Source organism: Lepidochelys kempii, chromosome 1, assembly GCF_965140265.1.
Source record: "Lepidochelys kempii isolate rLepKem1 chromosome 1, rLepKem1.hap2, whole genome shotgun sequence".
Classification (NCBI taxonomy): Eukaryota; Metazoa; Chordata; order Testudines; family Cheloniidae; genus Lepidochelys; species Lepidochelys kempii.
The window spans coordinates 350,022,446-350,050,443 of record NC_133256.1 but is presented as its reverse complement, the minus strand read 5'-3'; the positions used below and the strand labels follow the sequence as shown (position 1 = coordinate 350,050,443).

The 27,998-nt window shown below is 60.4% G+C and overlaps 1 protein-coding gene across 1 annotated transcript in view; it reads right to left on the bottom strand.

Moving 5' to 3' along the window:
- Positions 1 to 27,998, bottom strand: part of SND1 (staphylococcal nuclease and tudor domain containing 1) — a 505,775-nt gene that overhangs the window by 25,274 nt on the left and 452,503 nt on the right. Inside the window, exon 17 of the mRNA XM_073329019.1 lies at positions 3,564 to 3,752. Within this exon, the coding sequence (XP_073185120.1) occupies positions 3,564 to 3,752 (189 nt within the window). The remainder of the gene's footprint in view (positions 1 to 3,563; positions 3,753 to 27,998) is intronic.

Below are 27,998 nucleotides of genomic sequence, written 5' to 3'. Positions count from 1 at the left end.
GGAATCATGCTTGCTGGAAGTTCACCCCAATAAACATCGAATTGTTTGCACCTTTGGACTTCGGGTATTGTTGCTCTCTGTTCATGCGAGAAGGACCAGGGAAGTAAGTGGGTGAAGGAATAAGCCCCCTAACAACCACACCCTCAGTAGGTAACACAATCAAATCCCCTTCATGCTCTCCTTGTGCCCTGGCTAGATCTCACCCTGATCAGACAGAGTTGCGACGCCCTTTCCCAGCCACACACTAGCAACAGGCAAAATACAAGCACCAGAATTGTCTGCTTAGCTTTAAAAGCCTAATAAGTGCTGCGTGTACTAAGCCACAAGGGCACCTCCACACCATTCAGAGGAAACATTAAGCATACTCCCGCTTCGTCACAGTTCCACAGGCTAACTCGGCTCCACGCGGAGGAGGCTTTCCTAGCCTCAACTCTGAAGGTGCCGCTGTCCATTTCGCTCCACACCCCCTTGCTCTTGTCCGACAAGACACAGTGGCCGGGAATCCCTGATCTCACCCATCCCATTCAGCATTTCCTGCGTCTCTAGGGCGTCCCCTCTCGTTCCCTGCTGCCCAGGAGAGCTGGGAGGCATCCGGCAGGACCAGGTCACCTGGCTGACCCTGGCTGCGGGGCTCCTGGGGGCTGGGAGGGCAGCACAGGACTCCGGACAGTGCTGGCGTGTTAATATGTTTTAATGGGTTGATTTTTCCCACTCGTTGCCTCTGACACAAATTCAGAGTGATGGGGCCTGTCAGGCAGGTAGCAGCAAGACAAGAGGGTTATAAAACAATTAATTGCCGAATAAACCCCTGCTTTAATTGTTGTGTTCACACCGGCTGACACTGGCGACTGGCTCGGGCTGCTCTCACGCTGGGCCGTGGCTGGTGGCTCACGCACAGGCTGCTACGCCGGAAACCTCCTCTGACCCGGGAGGCTCCCTGGCGCTCCGGGCACGAGCTGTGCCAAACACAGCAGCCATGCTCCAGAGCGCGGCCAGTTTGGGCCGCAGCCTCGCTGTGCAAGGAGGTGTGCAGGGACTCGGGTTGTGTGCAGCACCCCCAGCTTGCCTGCACGCCAGGGAAGGGCATTTCCCTGCCCCACGGCCCTGGCCTGCCCTCCCACTGGGACATGGGGGCTGGGCCCTCCCCTTGCACGCTGATGGGCTGGCCAAGGACCAAACCCAGATGCTCTTCCACTGTTAGTTGCGGCCCCACTGGAGCCTGCCCCATGGTGCTTATAGGACCCCACCCCGCACACAGCCAAACTCGGGAGGCTCCCAGGCAGTTGCTGCCCCACAGACGCATGTTTCAGAGCTACCTGACAGTCCATGTGGGTCTGCATGGGGCCCAGTGGGGCAGCAACCCCCCCACACCGCCCCGCTGGGACGGCTCCGCCAGGGCAGGGGGCGGAGCAGCAGAGAGCACCCGCTTGGATCCGGGGCTGCAGCAGACGTCAATGCAGGAACCGGCCATATCCCCTGACTGGCCCGGCGGGGTGAAGGAGCTTGGCGCCGGGATGGACCCGCCAGGCCACTGGATCACCCCGGCCGAGATTCCGCTGGGGCTTCCGGAGTGGCGCCGGGGCTGGATGGCGCCTGGGAAGGGGCTGGGGGTGGCGTGGGGGCGGCGCAGGATCTCCAGCTGGGGCCACACGGGACCATCCCAACGCCCCGGCCGATCAGTTCCAAACCACTGGTGGTGTTTGGGCATCAACGGCAGGACCCGACTGGTTTGGGGGGAGTGAGGGCCACATGGAGCCCCTGGTGTCTGGTCAGCAGACCCCCAGCCTCCAGCACGGCAAATTCTCTACAGATCCCAGCAGAACCTCACCCCTTCCAGCACCCCCCCATCTCATCTCTCGCCACCTCCCAATACAGCTTAAACACGCCGACACCTGGGGGGTAGGTAGGGAAGGAAGGCATTGGAGGGGCACATGGAGCCCCTGGCATGGGGGAGGGGAGGAACGGGGGCACGGAAGGAACGGGGTGTGATGAAGTGGGCCTGTTCTTAATGTTCCCTCTGAATACTGTAGAGGTGCCTCAGTTTCCCCTAAGCATTTCTTAAATCTCTAGGTGGTGGGATAAGGGGGTGTAATGGTTGCAGAGCAAAGGGCCAGGGTACATAAATGGCTGACACTCTGTCTCCTGGCAACTAATGGCCTGGGCCCTTCCCCCCTGCAAGGTGAGAGCTAAAGGGTTGGAGAACAAAAGAATCAGGTGCCCTCAAGGGACAAAGCCCAGAGGAGGAGGGGCTGGAGGGAGTTTCAGTTTGGGGCTGGCTGGAGACATGGAGTGAAGGGCAGACGTGGTTGTCTGGCTCACTGCCCCCCAAAATGGACCCAGCTGAGGGGTCCTGTTCTCTGCACCTGCAAGCTCTGTGTTAGACCATGTTCCTGTCGTCTAATAAACCTTCTGTTTTACTGGCTGGCTGAGAGTCACGTCTGACTGCGGAGTTGGGGGGCAGGACCCTTTGGCTTCCCCAGGACCCCGCCTGAGCGGACTTGCTGTGGGAAGCACACGGAGGGGCAGAGGAGGCTGAATGCTCCGAGGTCAGACCCAGGAAGGTGGAAGCTGGGTGAGCTGCACCCGAGTCCTATCTGGCTTCGTAGGGGGCAGTTCCAGAGCATCAGCTGGGGACTCCGTGACGTGGGGGGCACACAGAGCCCCTGGCATGGGGGAAGGGAGGGTGCACAGGGAGTTTGGGGGCGGAGGGAGGGGTACAAAGCACCCTGGTGACTGCACTGAGCTCAGCCGCCAGGAGCAGCGGAGGGAGTGACGCCCCAGTTCGTCACCCCAGCCCAAGGGGAGTCAGGTGCAGGGAGAGGTGGTGACCTGGCCTACCCAGAGAGGCAGCGCCGGAGCTGGGAACAGAACCTAGGAGCCTTGAGTGCCCCACTACAACCCTAGGCCCCGCTCCCTCCCAGAGCCATCTGCCTGCTCACACCCTAGCACCTGTCCCGCTAAGAAGGCACCATGCTGGGAGCAAAGGAGGTTTCCCCGGCTAGACCCTCTGGTGACCTCTTGCCTTGCTGCTGCGTGGTGGAGCTGGGGGCACGACCGGGATCTCCAGGGATGCAGGGACCCCTCACTAGGCCCGCGTGTTGTGCATGGCCTGTCCCTATTGCTGGCCAGGGGCCGCCCCAGGGCGGAGGGCAAGGGGCTGCCTTCCCCAGGGGGACAAGGCAGCAGCAGCTTGCCCACGTCAGCTGGTCGAGGCAAACCCCAGGCTGCCCTCTAGTGCCCCCCGGGCAGGCCCCGGAAGGCCGTGGCGGTGCAGCCGAGCGGGATCCCACCCCAGGCCAGGCGAGTGGGTATTGCTGGGCTGGGACCCATGCTGGCATGTTCCCAGCGCCCTCCCCCGCTCAGCAATCCGCAGGCGGGCACTGCCAGCCGCCTGGTCTCCAGGAGTCGGAGGGAGGGATGTAGGGTAAGGAGCTGGGAGGACAGCTGGGGGGGCTGGGCTGGCGGAGGCCCCCTTCGCCCTGGTGCTGGGGGACGCAGCGGGAGAGGCCCAGGCAGGGAAGGGACCACGCCCCCTCTCCCACGGAACAGCCCCCGTCTCTTACCTTCTCCTTCTTCTGCTTGGCGGCCTCCTCCGCGGCCAGCAGGGCCTTGTAGTAGGAGCTGCGCTCGGCCGTGAAGTGCACCTTGGAGAGCGCATGCTCCACCAGTGCCACCGACAGGTTCGCCCCCTCGATGTGCAGCCAGCCAATGAAGTTCCCGGCCTTGTCCATGCCCTCCACTTCCACCTCCACCTGTGGGCACAGACGGGCAGGCCGGTCAGCGTGCGGCCAGGGAGAGCACAGGGAGGGGCGGGGCCGGCGGGCACAGAGCCGGCGGGCGGGGGGGGAGCTGGGGGAGCACAGGGAGGGGAGGGGAGGGGAGGGATGGGGCCAGCGGGCACAGAGCCGAGTGGCAGGAGGACAAGGAGGGACAAGAGGAGCATGGACGGGGGGGCTGGGAGAGCATGGGGGGGCAGGGCCAGTGGGCACGCAGCCGCAGGGCAAGGGGAAGCACACCCCCAGCTGCAGCTCAGCCACTGGGGCTTCGCAGCCGCTCCCCCAAGGGGCTCCCCAAAGCACTCCGGCTCCCGCCCGAGGGCTCACGTCGACCGCTTGGGAAGGAAAGCCTCTGCCCCACGGACAGCCACGTTCCAGGAAATTCTAAATCACGGGGCTCTGCGCTCAGCCCCACGCTGCCTCTGGGGCCGGCGTGGCTCTGCAAAGCGATCAGCGCCGACCCAGGCACCAAGCAGACAGCCGGGGGGACACCAGGGGCTGGCAAGGCACCCGTCACTGGCACCGCCTGGACGCCAGGCCAAAGTGTTCCCAACCGAGGGCCCGAAACGGCTGTCTAGGCCCCTGCTCTGGCACCAGGCTGAGCAGCCCTGAGGGTCGGGGAGGGGAGACGAGTGTCTCCAAACACAGCCCCTGCCCGCCCCCCTCAGTCCCAGCCAGCTGAGACCCAAGGGGCAGAGCAGCTGCCGGGGCTGGCCTGGCGCACGAATCGGCGGGGCAGGCGGGCTGCTCGGGGACGAAAGACATGCCCTTCCCTCCAGTGCTGCGTAAGTCCCCACCCGCAGAGAGCCAACAGTGGAGGGAGGGGCTGGCGCCGGGCCAGCGGGAGGAGACGCAGGGCCCCCCTACTGGAGCACCCCCAAACTCTATGCTGGCTCCCACAGCACCCTGCCCTCCAGAAGGGAGGCTTCCAAGGCCCTGCCGTCAGCTGCTGCCACCGGCCCCTGCCCGCAACACCACGGGACCATGTGGGAGTTTTTCTATGTTTAGAAGCTGCTGCGTGCCTCAGTTTACCTCTATGTGTTGCAGGACTCCCTGGGGGGTCGGGGAAGGATTAAGTTTGCTCTCAGGGCAGACTAGGAGACACAGGTGTGTCTGTGGCGCCCAGCTGGCTGAGTGCCCTAAATGGGTCATTAAAAGGCCTAGCCAAGGCCGGCTCATATCAAGGGAAAATCCCAGAAGATCAACCACCAGGCCTGGACACCTGGCGAGCAAGGCCTCAGAGGGACGGGGATTTCTCCACCACCCTGCAGGGAAGCTGGGCACAGACCCCAGCTCGAGTACAAAGGCAGGAGAAAGGGGAAGAGCCTGGGAATGAAGGAAAGAGCCAGAGAGAGGGGGCCTGAACCTGGGAGTCACCACAGCTTGGCTGGGCTCTGGGCTGAGCAGAAGAGCCTCGAAGGCCCCTAGGCCGTGTCCCGTTGGCTAATACACCCGGCTGTCCTGATCACGCTGCGTCAGCCTCCCTGCAAATGCGGCTGAGTGCACAGCTACCAGTACCATGGCCTTGTCTCTCCCAGGGCCCATCTCGGCAGGACTCGCCTAGCGGAGCGGAGCGGGAGGTTGGAGCCCCGGGTTCAGTCTCAGGTAGTGGTGAGGCCACGTGACCTACCCTGGAGGAGGAGTGAGACCCCGGGGGGCTGGCACATTACAGAGGTTCTGCCCAAAGACTGGTCCAAAGCTGGGGGCCCAGCACCGGTCCAGTGGCTCCGTGACACACGGGGCAGCTTTGGCTGAGAACGGAGCCATTGCTAAGGGCTTGTCTACACAGGGATATTCAGGAAAGTAAATCCGCATGAACTAAAGGTGTGATTCAAATCGGGTCAGTTAAGTCGTATTAACCCCATGTGTTTCAGAGTAGCAGCCGTGTTAGTCTGTATCCGCAAAAAGAACAGGAGGACTTGTGGCACCTTAGAGACTAACCCATTTATTTGAGCATGAGCTTTCATGAGCTACAGCTCACTTCATCGGATGCATCCCCATGTGGATGTTCTTTATTCAGACTTAAAGTGGCCTAAATTCAGTTTACTTCATTCACCTGCTGGCGCCCCACCCTGCTCTCCTCCCAGACAGCTGCTCCCGCACTGCACCCCCTCCCCTCCCCCAGCCATGGGGCGCACAAGCCTTTAATCGACTCGTCTTTGCTTCGCTGAGTCACTTCCCTGGTGCCTCCTCCCCTGCACGGAGCTGTTGGCCTCCGAGATCCAGGAGCCAGGGCTTGAAGCTCCCGCGCGCACCTTACACAAGTGCTAGCAGATGGTGGTGCCCCATCCATGGGCAGCTGGCCCCCTCTGGGTTAAGGGGGCTGGAGAAATCTCACCAGGCCGCACTGCCGCCGGGCACCTGCCAGCCCAAAGCCCTTCCCAGCAGCAGCCGCACGCCCGCACCCTGTCTCCAGCTGACCCTGCAGGATGTGGTTCCCCACGTCGGGGCGTGGCCGGGGCACCATGGCACGTGCTCAGACGCTTGCAAACAGTGCAATGGGCCCCGGGGACCCCACGTAGCTGGTGGCTGGCGCTTCGTGCAGCACTGCTCCCAGTGTTGTGATCCCAGGGCCTCGCAACAGCAGCAGCCGGGGGGGGCCCTGGCAGGCGGCCCACCCCCCACTGACCTGGCTGGCACCAGCGTCGCTTGGGAGATCTGATGAGCTGGCTAAATGACGCGGAATAGCCGCGAGCATCAGAGAGAGTAGGAAGACAGCTCAGCCAGCAGTCGAGCGCGCAGCCCCGAGAGCGAGGCCCTGGGCACACTGCACCAGGGCCCTCTTCTCCTGCCAGTGCAGCACAACAAAGCTTCCCGCCCATCTGAGCTCCCCTTGTAAACACGGGAGACGCCAGCAAAGAGCAGCCCTTACGATACGGCACTGGCCTCAGGGAGGCAACAGAAGTAAGCTTCAGCGCGCACAGTCCGCGTGGGGACGGCCGCAGATGCGCATCTGTTCGGAAGCCTGGCACAGTTTGCTTGCTGACCCTGATCTACCGCACAAGAGAGCTATGAGAGTGGGAACGACGCGTAGCTTTCAGCGCTGCAAGGTACAATTACAGTTTGCCATGCAGATGGACTTCCCGCCCGGTGCAATGCCATGTTAATCAATCACTCTCGCCGCTCTGCACAACCGCAGAGTGCCCGCACCCCGCAGTAGGGGTGCCTGACACCCAGGCTCAGACACGGCGCCCGCCTCTGGGCGGAGCCCGTGCGTCAGAACCCCTGCTAAAGTCACTGCCTTTCTTGGCAGCTTCCTGCTCCGGAGATCACCAGCTGTGGGCAGCTGCCATCAGTGGCACAGATAGGACGGGCGATACCAGCTGCAGACTGGCGTGAACGCTGCTCAGAGGGTCTGGCTGGGCTGGAGGCGGTGACAGTGAATGGGTCACAAGCTGCTCCTGGCTCCCACAGCGATGGGAGATCCCCCCCGTCCCAGTGCCTCGCTGCTAATACCCACTGGGAAGGGTCTGATTTACTGCATGTGATTACCCAGCGTGCGCCTGTATCGTTTGCGTATCCAAAGGTAGGAATACTGACCATCGATCTGTATTTCAGCTACGCTTCTTCGGGTGACACCCCCTGCTAACACGGCAGGTACAGCAATGGAAAAGCCCAACAGGGCCAGGGCCGACAGCCCATCAACAAGAGACAGTGGGCTTGTAAAAGAGCTTAGTCTTCCTGCGAAGGTGTGGGTCAGCTGGGAACAATGGCTCCAGGGGCCCCACAGAGGCATGTGACCATGTCACCTCAGAGAATCATAGGCTAGCCGGGCTGGAAGGGACCTCAGGAGGTCATCTAGTCCAAGCCCCTGCTCAAAGCAGGACCAATCCCCAATTTTTGCCCCAGATCCCTAAATGGCCCCCTCAAGGATTGAACTCAGAACTCTGGGTTGCAACCACATACACTCAACAGAATCACTAACACAGGAACCTATCCTTGCAACAAAGCCTGTTGCCAGCTGTGCCCACATATCTATTCAGGGGACACCATCACAGGGCCTAATAACATCAGCCACACGATCAGAGGCTCGTTCACCTGCACATCCACCAATGTGATATATGCCATCCTGTGCCAGCCATGCCCCTCTGCCATGTACATTGGTCAAACTGGACAGTCTCTACGTAAAAGAATAAATGGACACAAATCAGACGTCAAGAATTATAACATTCAAAAACCAGTCGGAGAACACTTCAATCTCTCTGGTCACGCGATTACAGACATGAAAGTTGCGATATTACAACAAAAAAACTTCAAATCCAGACTCCAGCGAGAGACTGCTGAATTGGAATTCATTTGCAAATTGGATACAATTAACTTAGGCTTGAATAGAGACTGGGAGTGGCTAAGTCATTATGCAAGATAACCTATTTCCCCTTGTTTTTTCCTACCCCCCCACGGTTCCTCAGACGTTCTTTTAAACCCTGGATTTGTGCTGGAAATGGCCCACCTTGATTATCATACACATTGTAAGGAGAGTGATCACTTTAGATAAGCTATTACCAGCAAGAGAGTGGGGTGGGGGGAGAGAAAACCTTTTGAAGTGATAAACACCCATTTTTTCATGGTCTGTGTGTATAAAAACATCCTCACTGCATTTTCCACTTTATGCATCCAATGAAGTGAGCTGTAGCTCACGAAAGCCTATGCTCAAATAGATTGGTTAGTCTCTAAGGTGCCACAAGTCCTCCTTTTCTTTTTGCGAATACAGACTAACACGGCTGCTACTCTGAAACCTGCCAAATCACTGAGTTATCCCCCCCCCCCCGAGTACTGGAACCCATCTTGAATTCTGTACTTTTCCACAAGAAGCTGGGGGGGGGGGTTGTCGAACTGGGAGACAAAGGACTCCCGCCTTATGCAGATCCTATTTAAGGGTAGGGAGGGAGGTAATCCTGTGGTCAGTTCTCCCCTGCTGCCCTACCCAAGATGACTGCAGGGAAACAACTGAGGGCTTGTCTACACGGGCAATTTACAGAGCTGCAACTGCCTCGCTCAGGGGTGTGAAAAAACACCCCCCCGCATGCAGCGAGTTTCAGGGCTGTAAAGCGCCAGGCTGCGCCCCTCGTGACGGTGGGGTCTGCAGAGAGCTCCGTCCCAGCGCTGCGACCACACAAGCCACACTGAAGTGCGGCCGTGACAGCACTTTAGCGTTGTCACAGTAGGCGAGCCCTAAGACTGAACTGGGGGAAAGAACTGGACCCAGGCTGGGGGGCCGAGGGGGGCGACTGGCAGAACACGGGGGCCGGGGACAGGCAGAATGCAGGGGCCGAGGGGAGTGACTGGTTGAGCGTGGGGGGATGGGGACAGGCAGAATGCAGGGACTGGGGGCAACTGGCAGGAGCGTGGGGGCTGAGGGGGGCCACGGGGGACTGGCAGAATGCCGGGGCAACTGGCAGAACATGGGGGCAGAGGGGGACGACGGGGAACTGGGGGACAAGTGGAATGGGGGATGGGGACAGGCAGAATGCAGGGGCCGGGGGGAGGATGGACTGGTGGAGCACAGGGGCCGAGGGGGGTGACTGGTGGAATTGGGGACAGGCAGAACACAGGCTGCTCACGCTCTCCCATCCCCAGAGCAGGTGACTGCATTCGGGGGGAGCGATTTGACAGATCACCCCCTTCCCCTGGGTCTCTGAGTAAATTCAAGCTGGACAGATGCCCAGAGGAACGTCCCCTCCTGTGCTCAGTGCTTGCTTTCCTACCTACTGCTGAGTCACGACATGGCCAGCACCATGGCCTTCTATTGGACAAGTTCAGAACCACTTGCGTACGGGTCATAGGTCCTATATGCTAACAGCTGCTGGGGAGTCTCCTGTAGCTCACATGGTCAGAGCTGTTGCTTTGAGAGCAGAGGGGGCTGGGTCCTAACCCTGCTATTGCTGGGGGGTCCTGGGCCAGCCCAGGGGAGAACTGGAGTATTGTGGTCGTTTGCCAAGGAGCTAATACCCCGCGTGCACAGTCACCTCTCGCACACAGAACAAGCTGGCGCCTCAAGCGATGCCAGTCTCCAGGCCAATAGACGCTCGCTCAGGACAGTGCCTGGACCAGCCACGGTCTGCGGGGACCCCGAGAGGGGCTCACGAACCAGGGAGGGCTGCGGCACTGGCATTGAGAAGGCGTTTTGGAGCAGGACAGAGCCATTCACCGCCCAGTGGTCTCAGCATCGGTGCTGGAACCAGGGTGCCTGCCACACCCCCGGTTTGAAGTGGTTTCCATCATATCCAGGCTTTACCGTTTGGTTCAATGGCTCTCAGCACCCCCACTATTCAAAGTGTTCCAGCTCCCCTGGGTCCCTGCAGGCAACACCCCAGCGTGGTCAGGTGAAGGCTGAGTGCTGCAGGCCATTCCCCATATCAGAACATAGATCGCTTGCACGCCCCATGGCTGCCCCCCACTGCAGAGCTCATCTGGGCCTGGTGCATGGACGACAGCCCCCGCCCATTTCGGCAGCAGTCCCCCTGCGCGCCAGCCGCTGCCCGGTCGCTCTGGATCCGTGGAGAGGAGCCTGGGAGTGCTGGCTGCAAGAGCTGCTGTTAAATATGCAGGGTCCCTCCCTCCCGCAATTATCATGCCACAAGGCTCTCAAAAGGGAACCGTAGATGGGGGAAATGACACTCAAAGCAGCACAACTGATAAAAATTAGGTGTTCTATTCAGACAGCTGCACTGGCTGCCATGGCAACCAAAGTTCAACCGATGGAGTGCCCTGCACCTCGCTGTGTCCTCCAGCAAAGCCCACCCAGAGGCACATGGGCAGGGGAGCAAGGCCGTCATGCTAAGCAGGCAGCAGGGCCCCCATGTCCGGAGCTCGCCTTGGGCTGGCAAAATAGGGGGCACTTTAGGGGCACTGCTAACACTCGGCCTGGGCACAAGGGAATCCTCCAAGATCAACCCTGCATCACAACCCACAAGGGCTTCCAATGCCCATGCTTCAGGGCTCCCGGCTGATCCCCAGGCTGGGTCAGGAGGAGACTCGCCCCAGGCTACTGGACCCACCACCACCAAGGCTGCTTCTCTGCCACGGCACAGGGCACTGGAGGGAAACGTACGCACCAGCCCTGCTGCCGCAGGGGCCAGGCACGTCCCCGGCACACAGCTGCGCTGATGGGCGGTTTTGTACTCAGCGTTAGTGGAGCCGGGGCCCCAAGGCAGACAGAGGTTGAGAGTGGAGCAGGGTGGCACTCAGACACCCTGGCCTGGTGCTGACCCTCTCTGGCTATCATGCCATCCTTGGCTCTCCCCACAGCGTCCTCCCTGCAGCCCTTGGTCCAGGCGATCACGGGCTGAGCTCAGATCTCTGCCTCCTGCATTCACCTCTCCAGGCTGAACCAATGCCCTTTTTCATGCACATTAAGATACACCCTATACAAATCCTACAGCCGGCCACCACACTGCAGTTTCATGGTGTGACGCTGGGGGCCAGCTCATGCCAGGGTCCCCGGGCCTCAGCTGAACACCGCCAGCTCCGTAGCTGGAACCCGTCTGGCTCAGCTGTGTGTTCGGATCGTTAGAACAGGTGTTAGCGTTACAGGAATGTGCTCAGTGTTCAGGCATTACTGGATGCTCGAGAGTCGCTGCCGGCATGAACCTCGCTTAGAGCATCTGTGTCCCGTATTGTACGGTAACATTTGAGAGCCTCTGTGGCTGTAAACCACCAGCCAGGAGAGAGACACTAACTCGTGGGAAGGGCTGAGCTCCAAGAAGGGGTCATGCCCTTGCCCAACAGGAACAGTCCAGCCACACCAGACAGACCACTGGGGGACGCTGCAGCTGGAATGTCCCTAGGTACGGTCAACGAGAGGACACCAGACTTGTTATTCTGCCTGCTTCCAGCAGCTCAGCTTTGCAGCCCAAAGCACGTTGAGAGAAGAGACTAAAACCCCTAAGGAGCAGGAAAACGTGGTTCCTCTTCTGTAACTTGTTCTTCGAGATGTGTTGCATGCACCCATTACCCTGGAGGTGAGTGGGCGCCTCGTGCACAGTTGTTGGAGAACCTTCTTCCCCTCTGTGGCACCCATCGAGGTGGCCTCTGCTGTCTGATGCCACTACACGCGGGGAGCAGAGCCGCCTCTGACCCCCGCAGCTCCTTCGCCCCAGACAGACTCCAACAGAGAGGGGAAGGCAGCGGGGCATGCAAGGGACACGTGCTGAACATCTCGAAGCAGCACGGTTACAGAATGGTAGGGAACCGTTTCGTCTTCATGTGCTTGCACAGGGTCCATTCCACTGCGGGCGAGTCCCAAGCGGACCAACCCAGAGGAAGGCTTGGAGTCTGAAGAGTGACAACCCGTCTGAAACTGGCCTTGTCTGTGGGCTGGCAGGGAACGGCATCAGGAGAACCAGAGGTGTGGACAGATGACCAAACTGCTGCTTTGCAAATGTGTAAGATCAGCACTTATAGAACCACAGGGTTAGACGGGACCTCCAGGGTCAGCTGGGCTAACCCCCCACCAAAGTGCAGGATCTGTTGTGTCTAAACCACCCAGGACAGATGGCTCCAGCCTCCTTTGGAAAACCTCCAGGGAAGGAGCTTCCCCATCCTCCCGAGGTGTCTGTTCCATCGTCCTGCTGCTCTGACAGTTAGGAAGTTTTTCCTGAGATTTAATCTCAATCTGCTCTGCTGGAGTTTGAACCGATCGCCCCTTGTCCTGACCTCTGTGGCAAGAGATCAGCTTTTCTCCATCTTTTTGTGGCAGCGTTTCACGTATCTGAAGACCACTATCACCTCCCCTCTTCATCTCCTCTTTTCTGAGCTGAACATACTCCGTTCCTTCAGCCTTGGCGCCCACGGCTGGCGTTCCCTCCCTTTGAGCACTTGAACCAAAGAGCCACTAACATTGCCTGGGCTCTAGTGGAACGGGCCGATGCTCCAGCTGGCAGGGCTGTATTAGCCACCCGGCAGCACAAACAGCTGCCCGAAGAGACAGGAGGAGCTTCTCTGAGTGGAAACTGGATCAGCCCTTAGCCCTGTCTGCAACTGCCACAAAGTGGGTGGGGATCTAAGGGTTTGGCACACTCCACGGAGGAAGCTAAAGCCATTCTCACACCCCAATGAACCAAGTCTCTCCTCATCTCGCTGTGCAGGGGGGCTGGGAAGAACGTCGGGAGAGGGTGGAAAGAAACATCATCCTCCTGGAAAACCGTCTCGGGAGGCTCTGCCACTCCCCCACCCTCTGGCTGTGGGGATGGCCACCAGAAATGCTACCTTCACAGAGAGCCAGTGGCAAGGGGTTCTGTGGGCGAATCCTAGTCACTTGGCTAGCCCCACGTTCAGATCCCGAGGTGCGTGCTCTGGGGACCGAATAGAGCAGTGCTTCCATTTAGCCAGCTTGGTGCCCCTAGTTGAGAGTTTTCTCCTATTGAGATGCATTTCCTGGACCCCAAGAACAGGATCTCTCCAAAGGCGACAGCCACGAAGCAGCCACACCGTCACAAGGAGGGCTCAGAGGCTGGGGCGGAGCAGGTGGCCACAGTCCTGAGAAATCCCATCTGGATCCCGCCAGAGAGAGAGTGGAGACTTGACTGAAAGGTCAGTAGGGTCGAGGCCCCGCCGGTGCTACAAGAATGAGACTAGCATGGTCTTGTTTGACTTTGACCAAGGCTTGGGGCAGGAGGGGAACCAGGGAAAGGCGTACAGGAGTCAGTCTCTCCAGGGTAGCAGAGACACATGTGTCAGGCAGCCTGGGCTGAGACTACCCCAGGAACAGAATCTAGGGCGTTTTCGGTTGGACATGGCTGCAAACAGGTCCACTTGGGGAGTCCCCCAGCGCCAAGGGTGGATCTGGTGATGGCCGGGTGATCGGAAAGCTCTGCGGATGCGTTCTGGGAGGTATGCAGCCCTGAGATGAATCGAGCTGGTTATGGACAAGTCCCAGAGGCAAATTGCCTCCTGCTGTCTACGTAGACGAGCCGCAGAGCAGCCGGTTCAAACGGACAGGCTCTTTCCTGCAATGGGTGGAGGAAGGCCGAACAGGCGAGTCCCACAGCTCTTAACTCCCTGACATTGACACGAGCCCAGATCCTGAGGCGATTGGAGACCCACAGGAGCCCCCCAAGCCAGAGCATCTGTGACTAGCGGGAGGGTTGGTGGCAGGGGATAACAGGGACCCCCCTGGACTTTCCATCCACCAATCCAGAGAGGAGAAAACTGCCCCGGCACTTGAACCAGCTTGTCCAAATGGGGCCGAGTCGGGCGCGTGCCAACACTGACCATGCCCGCAGCTCACTGACATGCGGCCCGGTGAGCTGAACACCTGGAGCCACATGAGCCAGGAGGCCGAGGCAGGCCCGTGCCGCGGGGAGAGGATGCGCCCCCAGTCGCAGCACAAGGCCCTGTAGCATGTCCAACGGCCAAACTCCGTTCTCGGTCCAGGCTGCAGAACTGGTTTGTCCCCATTTCCCAGGTGCCCCAGTGCGTTGAATGTGGACGCGACGGCGGAGACGCTGGGGGACACCTGAGCCTCGCATTGACCTCTGCTCAGTCTGGGCACGGGAACAAAGAGTGGGAACCAGGGAACGGGCATCCTACCCTCGACCAGCGCATCAGAGCGGCTGTCTGGACCAGGGAGCTGATGCTGTCTCCTGTAACTCCTGCCCTCTGGAGGCCTCCCTGCCTCTCTGCCCGGCTGAGCAAGTAGCCCAGGGAGCCTGGCAGCCTCGTCACTAACATGGTTCCCTTAATGAGACAATTAACATAGGCCAGCCTATCATCCCGGGCTAACTCTCTGCACCACCAGGATCCAGTCTGGAGAACTGGCGACCGGTCAGCTGCAGCAGCCACATGGCAGAACCTGGCGAGAGTCTCGAGGTGCCGCCCCTCCCTTGGTCTGCCAGCTGATGCACCTGCTTTGCAGCACCCTGCTGCCCCATACAGACCCCAGCAGCATGGCAGGACAGGCAGGCTGTACCCAGAGGGATACTGGCAAATTGGCAGGGGTGCAGAGATGGGACAAGAACGGCCTGGGGAGAGCAGTGTGTGGGGAACGAGCAACAGATGGCACATGGCTACGGGAGGAGTAAGCTGCGATTACGAGTGTCAGAGAGACAGCTGTATTCAAAGCCGGGAGGGAAGGGAGCCCGCATGAGGAGAGTATGAGATTGCTCAGGCCACTGGGGTGCCACTCACCAGGTCTCATCAGGAAAATTTACACTGACTATCCGAGGAGATTCTGAGCCGCGGGATGCGCCAGGCTGGGAAATCTTCTCCCCAGGGAGGGGGCGGGAGCCCCACTGCTTGGGCCGTTTACAATGGGACCGGGCTCAGCCCAAGCAGACGCTCCTACACCAGCTGATCCCCGCATCTCCAAGGCCTGGGCTGAGGGGAGCACGGGCACGGCTGGGTTTGGGCTGGCATTATCCAGCAAAGGCACCGTGGTCTCACACAGCAGCGAGCTGCACCGTGAACTCACAGGCACCATCAGGTTTTGGAAGCGATGAGCTTTTAAATCCCCGAGGGGATTTGAAGGCAGCTGCCCCGAGCAGATGGCGCCCCTGCCTCTGCAGACAGAGCTCTCCAGCTGACATGCACCGGGGGCACTTGTAGGGAGGGGGAAATAATTTCAAGGCAGCAAACTGCGCTTCCATGACCCTGCGTGTGCCATCTGCTGGTGCCAGGGCAGAGGCTCAAAGTGCAGGTACACCGTCTCGGGGCAGGCTCAGGTCCAGGGCACACACCTGACTGGCTGTGAGTTCTAGACTTACATTTCACCAACTAGTCTCCCAGTGTGAACTCCTCAGGCCCCGTAACAACCTGGAGCCACTCACAGTCCCTTTGGGCATGCCGCTCTGCCTTGCCACCCAGGTGAGCCTGTGACGATGTGACGCAGCAGGGAGGGGGGAGTGTTGACCTGGGAATGTGCCCTGGGGATGGGAGACCTGAGAGCCTGTCACCTGAGCCGGGAGGGGGAGGGGGAGGTAACACCTCTGCCCAGGAATGTGAACAGAGGCTGCAGCAGGGAACCTGCTGTGGGGGTTTAGTTTCAGTCTGGGGCTGGGTGGAGGAACACAGGGAACCCCAGGGCTGGGGTCTAAGCTCCCTGCTCCCCCAGAAGGACTTGACTGAGGGGTCCTGGGTGTACCCACAAGCTCTGTTGTGGACTGTGTTCCTGCTGTCCAATAAACCTTCTGTTTTACTGGCTGGCTGAGAGTCTCAGTGAATCCCAGGAAGAGGGGTGCAGGGCCTGGACTCCCCCACACTCCGTGACAGAGCCTGCCTCCCTCTCAGCAATAGTCAGGTTACTGCCAGTCCCAAGGGACCAGTCTCTTACCTCTGGTCAACTGAACTTTAGATCTCACCCCAGAGACAACTCGTATAGCCAGTCCTGCAATCACCTATCTAACTACCAAAAGGAAAGCAGAGAGCTATTTACAAGGTTAAAGTAAGTGACGCACACCAATGAGTTACAGCCTTAAGTTTTGAAAGACACTAGAAGCATCTATACTAAGCAAGCTCTCTATGTCCTTTAGGGTTAACCCAGGCCAAGCACTGGGGATTTCTTGCTTATCCCAGGAAAACCTTGCCCCTCAGACTCCAAGCAGCAACGAGACCCAGTTCCTCCTGGTTTGGGGTTTTTATTCCCTTCCCTGCTTCTGCTCTGAGCTGCAAACTCAGCTGACAGGAGGATTTCACCTGCATGACTCATCTCCACTGGGCACAGGGTGAATAACAAAGTCTTTTGTCCTCATTAATGTCCCAAACTCGTGCGCCTGGTGTCCATGGGCCATCCTTGCCAGGCAGCCGTCCCACCTCCTGCTGGAAAGCAGTATGTCCCACTAGCTAATGGCTCTCTCCTGGCAGGTGATTTACAGAGGCTCACAACACAAAACACTCCAATGTGCCCGTACAATATGGGACACAGATGTTATCTGGGAGATTCACGCCGGCAGCCACTCAAGCATGCCATAAATTCTAAGCACCGAACATGTTCTCATATCTCCAGTCTCCGCGTTACCGACCCTCACACCCAGCTCTGGGGCTGTCAGTGGCCAGCTGAGAGATGGGGACCTTGGCATGAGCTGGCACCTGGTCTCCCAGGACGACACTCTGTCTGTGCACCTGGCAGAACTCATGCTGCTGTCTCTGAAGCACTGGCAAACTGCAACCCACCTTCCCGGGCTAGTGTGGGGCAGGGAGCCAGGGGCTGCCCCGTTCTAAAGGCATTCACTATGCTCCAGGATCCCGCAGCCCTGAGGCGATCCACGCCCAGGATCATTACAGCAGAATTCCAGAGGCCAAGAGACCATTCCCACTACTTGAGCCTGGCCCATCTGCTCCCGTTGGCAGGAAGGGGCTGAGCAGACACGGCTGGGGTGCAGCAGGGAAAGCCAAACCGCTCGGAGGGCAATGCGGAGCTGTGGTCCGGGCATGCACGGGGATCAGGGTGCAGGGGGGAGTGGGAGGTGGGGAGACTGGCATGACCAGAGGGAGGCAAGGAAGTGGACACAGGGGTCAGGGCATTTTTGACGTGGTGCCCGGGCTGCCCTGTCAGGAGGTGACAGAGTAGGGGGTGATGGTGCAGCCGGAGAGCAGAAGCTGCAGGAGGCCGAGAGGGGGTGACCCGGCTGCCAGCACCTAGCCGACGGGAGCTCACATCCAGGCGTCCTGCACCTACGGGCGGCCAGCACGCTCTCGCAGTTATAGCCATCCCTATTGGCCTCCGAACCCCACGGTGGCTGGAAGAAACCGAGCACGGGGCAGGGTGGTCCCATGCCCTGGGCTGGGGAGGGGGAGAGGCCAGGCCAGGCCGGCGGCCCTGGAGTCGCTAGCCTTGGCGGGTGGGCTGATGCGAGTGGCTCGGCTCTCGCGGCTGCTGTACTGGTGCGTTTTGCCCTCATGAACACTGCATGAGAGCTGCAGCACGGCGCTGCGTGCGGGGAGAGCCCCGCGTTCAGCCAGCCGCCTGGAGCGGACGTTCGCCAGACATCAGCACTAATACAGTACCACGAATAATGGCTTGCTGGGCGCTGGAAAAGGCAGGTTTGTGTCAGCCATGTGTGCGGCCCTGATTAATGCCGGGCCCGCCGCGTGCGTGGAGCCAGCCGTGCCTCCCAAAGAGGAGCCCGTCATCTCACCATCACTTGCATGCAGGCAACACGGCACCGTGACATGCCCTGCCCGGGCCCTGCTCCGAAGCTAAGCAGAGTCCGGGGCGTTGGAACGTGGAGGGGAGCTTGAGTCGGGGCTGAACCACAGTGCCAGCGGCGAGGGCAGAGGCCGTGTATGTGTAACGCCTAGTACCCGGGCCCTGCTCTCAGCTGCTGTACGTTAATGAGGAGTGGGCTACGGGAGGAGGGCGTGTACCAAGGCGCTCAGAGCTGGGGCTTAACCCCATTGTCCCAGCCACACCCCAGCTCACGCCACAGCCATCTGCCCTGCGGCATTCCCAGCTAATGCCAGCTGCAGGTGGGACTCCTCATGACGCCGGATAACCAGGTGTGGCGTCCCACCCCAGAGGTAGCCACGTTGCAGCGGGGGCTAAGCGAGCCCTGGGGAGTTTATCTCCAAGCAGCGGGCTGGAGGCACGTCAGGAAAGGCAGGAGGCTGTTCTGAAGGGGCTCGTGCTGGGAGACACGAACTCGCAGCCACGCCCGTGAGTAAGCAGCAGAGCCCCCCTTTCCCGGCCAAATCAGTGGGCCGTGGGGCCTGCAGGAGGGAGCGTGCCCGTCCCCTACGGCCAACGCCTGCCCTATTCCTGAGCGGCAGCTCCTCTGTCATACAGGCGTGGGCTCTGCCGGGGGGCAGGAACACAGGCATGGGCTCTGCCGGGGGGCAGGCCGCGGGGGAGCTGAAAGCGGCAGTGGATGGAAGGGGGGAAGAGACGCATTTGGCTGCGCGGGGGCAGCGGTGAAGCCGAGCTGGTGTGCTGGGATGTGGGGGGAGGAGAACACCAAACCTGCTGACGGGGGCAGCTCTGCAGCGGCTGGGCCGTGAGGCCAGCACGATACGGGGAGCAGCCCACAGGCCTTCACAGGGGACCCGCTGCTGCAGGCCACTGCCAGAGCTGACTCTAGCCCCACCGGACACCTCTGCTGAGCCACCCATGGGCCGGGGCGGGCCAGCGCTGGGATCCCAGGCCTTTAGCACCCTGCGGAACAGAGTCCACGTGGATGCAAAGGCTATTTAACCACAGAGGGGCCGAGTGCTGCTGCTGGAGCAGCCAGCCTCACGTCTCTAGTGCCTTCTCAGACCCCTTCCCAAGCCCCCACCCTCCGAGAGGCTGGGCAAGCCGAAGGGGCAACTGAGGCACAGCGGGGGCAGTTACTGCCTGGGCACATAGCAGGGCAGTGGCATCCAGGTGGTGGTGCCCTCACCTTGACCCAGCCTCCTCCTGTGCGGTGTGATGGGCTGAGGATCCAGCACCCGACGCTGAGACGCCCCAAGACAATGCGAGCGCTGGGTCCTTCCAGCTCTTGCCATGGGAGCAGGAATCCATGGGACCCACGGCTGGGGGGTCAGGTTTGCTCCCCTCTGGGCATTAGGAGTGCAGAATGGAGGCCCTTTGGGCACATCCCAGCCCCCCCCGCCCCCAGCCAGCCTGTGACGGGGGAAGGAGACGCAGCACATGGGCCCATCGGGATGCTAAATCCCCCACGGCTCCCACAGGGAACGGGAAGAGCCAGCCAGAGGCCAGGGCAGTCAGGTAGGTCCTGGCACCCCCGAGCAGTGCAGAGCGCCCCACGAGCAAACCCTACTGCTTCTGCAGCAAGCAGCTCCGCACACCTGGCCCAGGAGCCATTCAGGGGCTGAGCGACCCCTCGGCATCAGGCCAGGCTGCGGGCACCAAAGATAGCCAGCGCCCACGAGGGGCTCCGGTGGTGGTTCTGGGGAGCAGAGCCGTGCTCAGCCTCACGGCCAAAGGCAGAACAAGACCCGGTGGCTGGAGCTGAAGCTAGGGAGATTCAGATTCAAGTGCACAGTTCAGGTAAGCGGGTTCTGGAATGACAGAGCAGGGGATGTGGGGCGTTCTGTGAACCCAGCTTGGGTGGCTCTTTCCAAGGGCTCGCTGCAGGAGTCCCTGGGGAAGGGTCCCTGACCTGACCCCTGCTCTCCAGCTGCAGGAACATTTCACTGTGCACACAACACAATGTACCACGTGTCCGGACAGCGCCGGCTCCAGCCCTCGGCTGCCCCAGGCCAGGCAGGGGCTGGCCCTTTGACTTTGTCCCACCCCACTGCAGGAAGGGTCCTGCCAGCCCGGCTGCCGTCCAGACTCCTTGGCCTTTCCAAGCCAGCCAGAGGGAGGAGACACAAACAGTTCCCACCAGCTTCACTCCTTGAGACAACCGCTGCAGATGTGGGAGAGTTGTCCTCTGCCAGGCCACATGGCCCCGGCCGCCCTACAGCTCCCCCCTTCTCCAGCACAGCAAGCTCAGACTCTGCGATGCAACCACGCCGGCTCACCCCACGCCGGCTCACTGCCCCACTGCCACGTCACCGCCGCTTGCAGGAGCCAGGGCCTTCCGTGCCCCCACACGCTGTGGGTGTGCTGTAAGAGCCACCCTCCCCTGCCTGCGCCGTGGGGCAGCCCGAGGCGGGAAGACGCCGGGTGCGGTGGCAGCCGGCAGAGTGGCACACCTCCCCCAGCCAGGCCAGGCCAACGGCTGCGTTGATCGCCCAGCGCATCTCCCCAAGTACTGGGCCTGGCAGCAGAGGCACCCGCCCCCTGAGAAGGCGTCGATTGCCGCTCGGGAAGATGCGGGGTTGTCTCTGCTGCGTGGTGATGAACGGGCGGGTGTGGCCTGTTCCAGGGATAAAGGGAGACTTGGCAGGCTGGGGACACGGCTGCGGCTGCTGCTCAGAGCTGGGCTTGGAGTCCTTGGAGGGGTGGGCGGGGGGCTACCAATGCAGCCTCGCCTCTGGCTTCCGGCAGCGATCCAGGCCCTTTCTTATCTCCGGTGCCCAGCTCACAAAAGCTCTCCCCTGCTGTGCCGCAGACGGCTCTGGCTGGCGCACCAGTCCCCTCGCACGGCCTTGGGGGACAGGTGTTCGCGGCAGGGGCTTCCATCTGAGCCAGTCATTCCCAGTCCGAGCGCGGGGTCGGGCCCATTGCTGCCCAGCCCCACGTCCCAGGCTTCCCCACTGCTGGCTGTTGCAGGTAACGCAGCCGCAGCCCTGCTCCTCGGCAGGCTGGGAAGTAGCCATCTCAGCCCACGTTCCCGGCCCAGCCTGTGAGCACCGGCGAAAGCCACAACCTGCCGAGGGCTGCCCTTTTGCCAGGCAGCGTGCCAGGGCCCGCGGGGGCTCCAGGGCAGGGCAGCATGCTTGCTGCCATTGAGACATTCGAAGCGGAGAGGAGATACCTCCCATCCGCAGCCTGTCCCCCCGAGACGCTGTGGAGAAGGCAGAAACCTCCAGGGTCCAAGTGCTCCCTGGTGCAGACTTGCTCAGCCAAGGTCCGGGGAAGGGAGCTCCGGAGACACGGTCGTTCCCCCTCTTCTAGGGCACATGCAGCTGCACTCCCTCTGCCCACCAAGGAGAGCCGACTTCCAAACCCCATCACTGAACCCCCGCGGATTTATCGCTGCGTGGAGGAGGAAATTTAAAACCCAGAACCAGGCCGCTGGCAGACAGATCAGGGAGCTAGTTCCCCATTAGAATAACTGCACACTCCACATATCCCGCTTATGAAACTAAATCTTTAAAGCAGTATTCCCCTCCCTCCCCCCAGACACTGCTCATGGTTTTCGCCTCACCTTTCCGAGCACATTCATCACCCCATTCTCCTGCCCCGGTCGAGATCGGCTTTGCAGTGACAAACTGCTGAGCAGTGCCCAAGGTTGGCCTCGCACACTCCGCGGCGCAGGGGATGGCTCGGAAGCCAGGGAGGCGAGATTTAGTGCCTCGGCTGCGGCTCATCAGCGAGGGAGGGGGGCAAGGCACAGGAGACAGGATGACGAATTTAAGAACTGGCGGGGTCAGAGGCCCAGCCAGTCTGGCTAATAAAAGCAAAAGCTCCCGGGACCCAGCGCTGCTATTAATGTCACCCCTCATGCATATGAGATATTTATACACAAATAAATCCACGCTGCAGGATGCTGAGCGAGGACTTGTGCACAAGAATTGGACATCACGAGGCAGAGCAAAACAAGGAAAGCCCCTGACCTCCCTACCCAGTGTGGCCCCCTTCCCAGGAATCCCGCAGGCCAATAGCTTCCTGCCACAGAGCCAAGCTGTCACGGAGTCCCTGGGCGATGCTCTGGAACTGCTCCCCATGAAGCCAGTCAGGACTCTGGGGAAGTCTCCTTTCTGTGAGCAGCCTGTCTGCAGGACACACAGCTCACCCAGCTTCCACCTTCCTGGGTCTGACCTCGGAGCATTCAGCATCCTCTGCCCCTCCGTGTGCTTCCCACAGCGAGTCCACCCAGGCGGGGTCCTGGGGAAGCCAGAGGGTCCTGACCCCCAACTCCGCAGTCAGACGGGACTCTCAGCCAGCCAGTAAAACAGGTTTATTAGATGACAGGAACATGTAGGTGCAGAGAACAGGACCCCTCAGCCGGATCCATTTTGGGGGGCAGTGAGCCAGTGAGCCCGTCTGCACTTCACTCCATGTCCCCAGCCAGCCTCAAACTGCCTCCCTGTCCAGCCCCTCCTCCTCTGGGCTTTGTCTCTTTCCCGGACCAGGAGGTCATCGGATTCCTTTGCTCTCCAACCCTTTAGCTCTCACCTTGCAGGGGGGAAGGGCCCAGGCCATCAGTTGCCAGGAAACAGGGTGTCGGCCATTCTCTGTGTCCAGACCCCTGCACACACCTGCCCTCTACGGCTCTGCAATGATCATACACCCTTACCGCACCCCCTAGATACTTAAGAACTACCTAGGGGAAACTGAGGCACTCCCACAATATTCAGAGAAAACATTAAGAACAGTCCCACTTCGTCACATCTCTCCCCCCTTCGAGATCGAACTGAGCGGAGTCACTTTAGCCGGTGACCTGGGGAAGTTCGACCCCACCAACGTTTCCATGGATGCCCCAGCATCTCTCCCATTGCTTAGCATCAGTTTGCATCAGCCCCACACCCAGCCCTGTGTCTGAGGCGTCGGTGAACACCATAGAGGCCTTGGCAAAGTCTGGGTTTACCGGACTTACCGGGCCCTGGATTAGAGCCTCCTTCACCACACAGAGAGCCCTTTGGCACTGCTCGGTCCACACGAGCTCGTAAGGCTTCCCCTTCTTACACAGCTGGGGAGCTCAAGTGGGGTACAAACCTCCAGGAGTACCCCGCCATCCCAATAAAGGCCTGGCCCTGTTCCTTGGTCTGGGGAACAGGCCAATCTCTGATTATCTCCACTTTACACTTTTCAGCTTTTACCATCAGTCCTGCCTCCTTGAGGCAGCCCAGCACCCTCTTCACCTGGGACACATACTGTTCACTTACAGAATTGGCATGGAGACATTACCAGATAAAAGGTTAGAAGCATTCTCCTTCCCTTTGCCACACACAAGTTCAGGAATCTTTTCCTTCTTGCTACAGGTTACCACACCCTCAGTAGGTAACACAATCACATCACCTTCATGCTCTCCTTGTGCCCTGGCTAGGATCTCACTCTGATCAGACAGAGTTGCTGCACCCTTTCCAACAACACACTAGCAACAGGCAAAATACAAGCACCAGAATTGTCTGGGCTCTGGGATTTTACATAGACCCTAACTGGATGCGACCTAGTTACAGGGCCATTCTCCCGAGCAGACACAAACTTAGGACCATTCCCTTCCTGGGCTTTAGCTGGATCCAGAACCAGCTCTGAGACAACTGCACGACCCTCAACCGTCACAGGCTGAAAAGCCCCTTCTGTCTGCTCCACAGACAAAAACGAACTGGACACACTTTCTCCTTTCCCAGACCCACAGCTTGGGATCTCATTCCCCTGGTCCCAGCACACAAGGTTGGTCACAGACAACTGCTTGGAGATCAGGGTAGCTCCCTCCGTAGGCAAGTCAATACCCCTGACAGACACAGAGACATTTCCTTCCCCGTCACAATTCTCCACCCAGGTAACAGGTAAGGTCCCGGGACACTCATCTTCCACTCTCCTTGCCTTCCCACCCTGCTGACTAGACACAGCCATCAGATCACAAGGCTGCCTAGGCTCATCCAGACTTTCCTTACCAAGCACCTTGCCACTCCCCACAGATCCCCTGCCCTGCCTGTGTCTGCCCCCACTCAGCTGGGGTCTCAGCTCCCACTGTGCTCAGCACTGCCCTTGCTGTCCCAGTGGGGGTAGGCAGCGAGCTCGCTGCTTTCCTCACTGCATCAGAGCCAGCATGAGCCCCCTCTCCGGTGGGCAAGGGGGCAGGGAACATCTCTCTGTCCCACCCAGCCCCAGGGGTCTGGTTACAGGCAGGCAGGTATCCTGAGCCTAGCCACTCCTCCCCCTTGCCAGCCAGGTCATCTGTATTTTCACTGACCATTTCCGTCATCGCCGATTGGTTCCCTGGATTCAAATGCAAACCCTTGGCCATTACAGGAGCAGGGCCTGGATCCTGTCCCACCCCCCAACAGGGTCTCACAGCCGATATCGTGGAGAACTCCAACAACCAGCCAGCCCGACCCCTCCTGGGTCTGCACAGGGATCTGGGCCATAGGCAGGGTGAGGGGCTTCGTCCCTGGGACCCTCACCCAGCTCACACAGTGCCTCAGCATCTGAGGCTGCACCACACAGAGCCTGACAACAGTTCTCTCTGTCCCAGGATCTCGCCACCCCAGGAATGTCTCCCCCTTGACCATCACCTTCCGCTCCCACTGTGGGTCAGAGGGGCCCGACCCCAGGAAACTCCACACAGACATATAGGTTGGGGTCAGGAGTGGGAGCCTGTCCACCTCCCCACCCATCTGGCTGGCTGATGCAGGGCGCCGGGGGGGCCTGGCTGCACCTCCAGACAGATCAGCTCTGATGGGTGATCTTCACCTCAAAACAGCGCCCCTGCTCTTTATCTCTTCCCGTTCATTTCTTCTCCTGCGGTCCCTGCCAGCTCCTCCTCAGCAAGGGACTCCAGCTGCACATGCCAGTGGAAGACAGAGCACACACCGGGCAGCTGGGAAGTGAGCGTCTCCTACTGCCTCTCTGGTGGGGCCTGGCCGAGGGTATGTCACCTCTGGAGCCCTGCTGCTAACTGCCCCATGTAGGACCATGAGCTCCAGGGTACAGACCCCTCTCCCCGCACATGCGCTTCCCGAAGATCATGCTGACCAGTGTGACACGGGTTTTGGGCAGAGACCTTGCCCAGTGAACTAGAACAGACACCAGACCTCGAGGGTCCCATATGAGCCTCTGTGCTCTCTGCCAGCAGGTCCTTGGGTCAGAGAGGGTCCTGCCCCAGCAGGCAACAGACCCAAGAGTCTCAGTCTCTGCTGGAGATGGCACAGGCAGGCCAGGACCTGTCCCAGGCAGGGACTGAGGGGCACATGTAACCTGAGCTTTGGTCTTCTGGGAAGGCCTGGTGCTGCGTGTACGGGCAGGGATCCATGCGGCTGCTGCGTCACACACACAACCAGGAGCACAATGCCGGCCATTCACAGCAGTATGGGGACCGGTTCAAGTTCCCCCGTCTGGCCTTGGCAGGGCTTGGGGGTTACAACTCCCCTGGCACTTCTGGGACCCCCCAGAGATTGCCCCACCAATCTGCAGACAGGTGAGAACCCGCTGCAGGCCAGCTCCAAGTCTTGTGTCTAGGGCGACATGGCCCTGACATGCAGCTGCCATTGTCCCTCGGAAGCCAGTGCCGATCCAGCTCTGCTGCACCGCAGACTTCTCCTGGAGCCCCGCTGCCCCCCAGGGGAGCAGGTCTGCAGCCCCTCCTTAGCCCAGACTCCCTGCTGCAGCGGGTTCGGCAGGGCAGCGAGAGAGACAGCAACTCTTCTGCTAGGAGCACCGTCAGCTGTCATATCCGGCCAGGCCGGAAAGCTTCGCGGCTGAATGTTCGACAAGCCTTGTCAGGTAAACAAGCGGGCACTTGTCTGTCATGCTAACACCTCTCCCCTGACAAGCCTCTATCAGCTCTGGGGCTTATCTGCAGAGCGCGTCAACCCCCTGCCAGAGAGAGACAGCTCTGGACCTGCCGCAGAAACGTTACCGGGAAGCTAGGTCTTATCCCAGCCGGCGCCCTCCCACCGCTCGCAGCATGCTCTCCCCAGCCCAGCCTGGCACAATGGGTGCCCTCCCCAAGCTTGCAGCACACTCTCCCTGGCCTAGCCTGGCACAGCGCCCCACTCCTGGGACTCCCCACTACACAGCAAGCAGAAAGAGCTACCCAGTGACTGAACAGAATCGCTGATTGTAAGAGGCCATAACGATGCCCCAGTCTGACCTCCTGCATGGCACGTGCCAGGGAACCACATCCAGCCCATATCTTGTGGTTGAGCTAGCCCATGTCAGACCCCTCCACCTGTCTGTCACTGCCCCCTGCAATTACTGGCATGATCGGCATCACAAGGAACTCCCCAAGTCCCCAGCCGTTCGAGGCCTGTTGCGTTGGGTGCTGCCTGGAGAGCACGACACACTCTGAATAGCCAAAACAGACCAAAGGTGGGAGGGAAACAGGCCCAGCAAGGAGAAGAGACCTGACCAAGGTCACCCACAGAGCAGTAACAGAGCTGGGCATAGAACCCATGTAACCCAAGCCCCTGCCAGCGGCCTGCCACAGGGCCATGGTGCCTCTCTGTGGCCATGTGATCTGCTCCCCATCACCCTCCCGTCCTCCCGCACTGCGAGCTGCATGAGGAGAGGACCGTCCCTGTGTGCCAGCCTGGACAGCACCCTCCTCTGGATCCACAGGCCAAAAGGGACCCCGGGGATTAACCTCATGTAAGCCCCGGCACAGCCCAGGCCAGAGACCTGCCCCACAGCCACTCCTAGAGCAGAGTGGTTAGAAAACCAGCCAATCTGCACTGGGTGAATTGTCCCAATGGTTAATTACTGTCACCGCTAACAAGTTACTCCTTATCTCCAGTCTGAATTGGTCTTGCTTCAACTTCCAGCCATAGGCCCCCTCCCATGCCTGGCTACCCACACCCCAGCAGGGGGCAGCAGCAGGACCCCCAATCTGGAAGCACAAGCCTCTACCGCTTGGCAGCCCTGCGGGAGGAGGAGAGAGCTGCCCCGCGCTTGCGTGGGCGACCCCCGCACTGCAGCAACGCCGGGCACCGAGGCTCTTACTCTGCAGAACACCGCAGCCTTGGTGCTGTCCGCAGCCGAGGACAGGGCCAGCGACGCAGACAGAGGACACTTGGGTGACCCTCTCACGTGGCCCTGGCTCCGGAGCAGGCAGGGGACCAAGAAGCACCTTGAGAGGGCTTCTGTGTGCCGGGCGCAGCAAGAGGAGCGCTGCATGGCCACCGCCCGGCGGGTATCTGGTGCAGCTCGCGCTGCCTCTGGTGGGGAGGAAGGTCCGAAGTGCACCGTGACTTGCACGTGCTGCCTCTCCTGGGCCGGCCTCAGAGGTCTCGTGGGAAAAGGGGCTTACAAAGCAGGGCTGACCAGGACTCGGGGCGAGCTATTACTGGGGGGTGCACAGGAGCTGGCAGCACGAACCCTCGCCCCTGGGCAGCGGCTCGAGGCAGGAGAGGAACCCCTGCGGCTCCCACACAGCTAGAAGTGACCAGGCCGGCTAGAAGCGCAGTGACAGCTGCCACCGATAGGAGAACAGCAGACCCCCTCCCTGGCCCCCGGGGACGTGAGGCCCTGGCAGACCCCCCCAGCTAAGCTACGAAGTGGGGGTTGTGGACCAGGATGGGAGCATGTGGAGAATTGGTCTCCGCACACCGACCCCAGCCTCTCCCCACTCCCACTGCTGAGCTAGAGCGCGGGAGAACACTCCTTCGAAGCGCTGGGGAGAGCGTCTCATCAGCACGCCTGCGCCCGCAGCCCGGCGTCCTGCGCCCACGCTCACCGCCAGGGAAGGGAACACGGCTCAGAGTGTTGAAAGGTTCCCCTTTGGCCCAGGCTTTGAACGTCACATGGCTCCGGCTGCTTTCTGCTCTCCACCAACTGGGGCTTCTGGCAGCACAAGCTGGAGCTCACGTGTGGCTTTCTGCTGCCCGGGGGCAGGGAATCCCCCAGAGAGCAAGCCGGGGGGTGGAAGCAAGCCCAAGAAAGGAAGCCCAGCTGTTCAGCCAGCGGCGGGGTGGGAGCACGTGAGCAGGAATACTGGATGGGCGATTTCTCCAGCACCAGACCCTACCTTGGGATGTGCTGCCCTCCGAACTACAGAGCCCGTGAAAAATTCA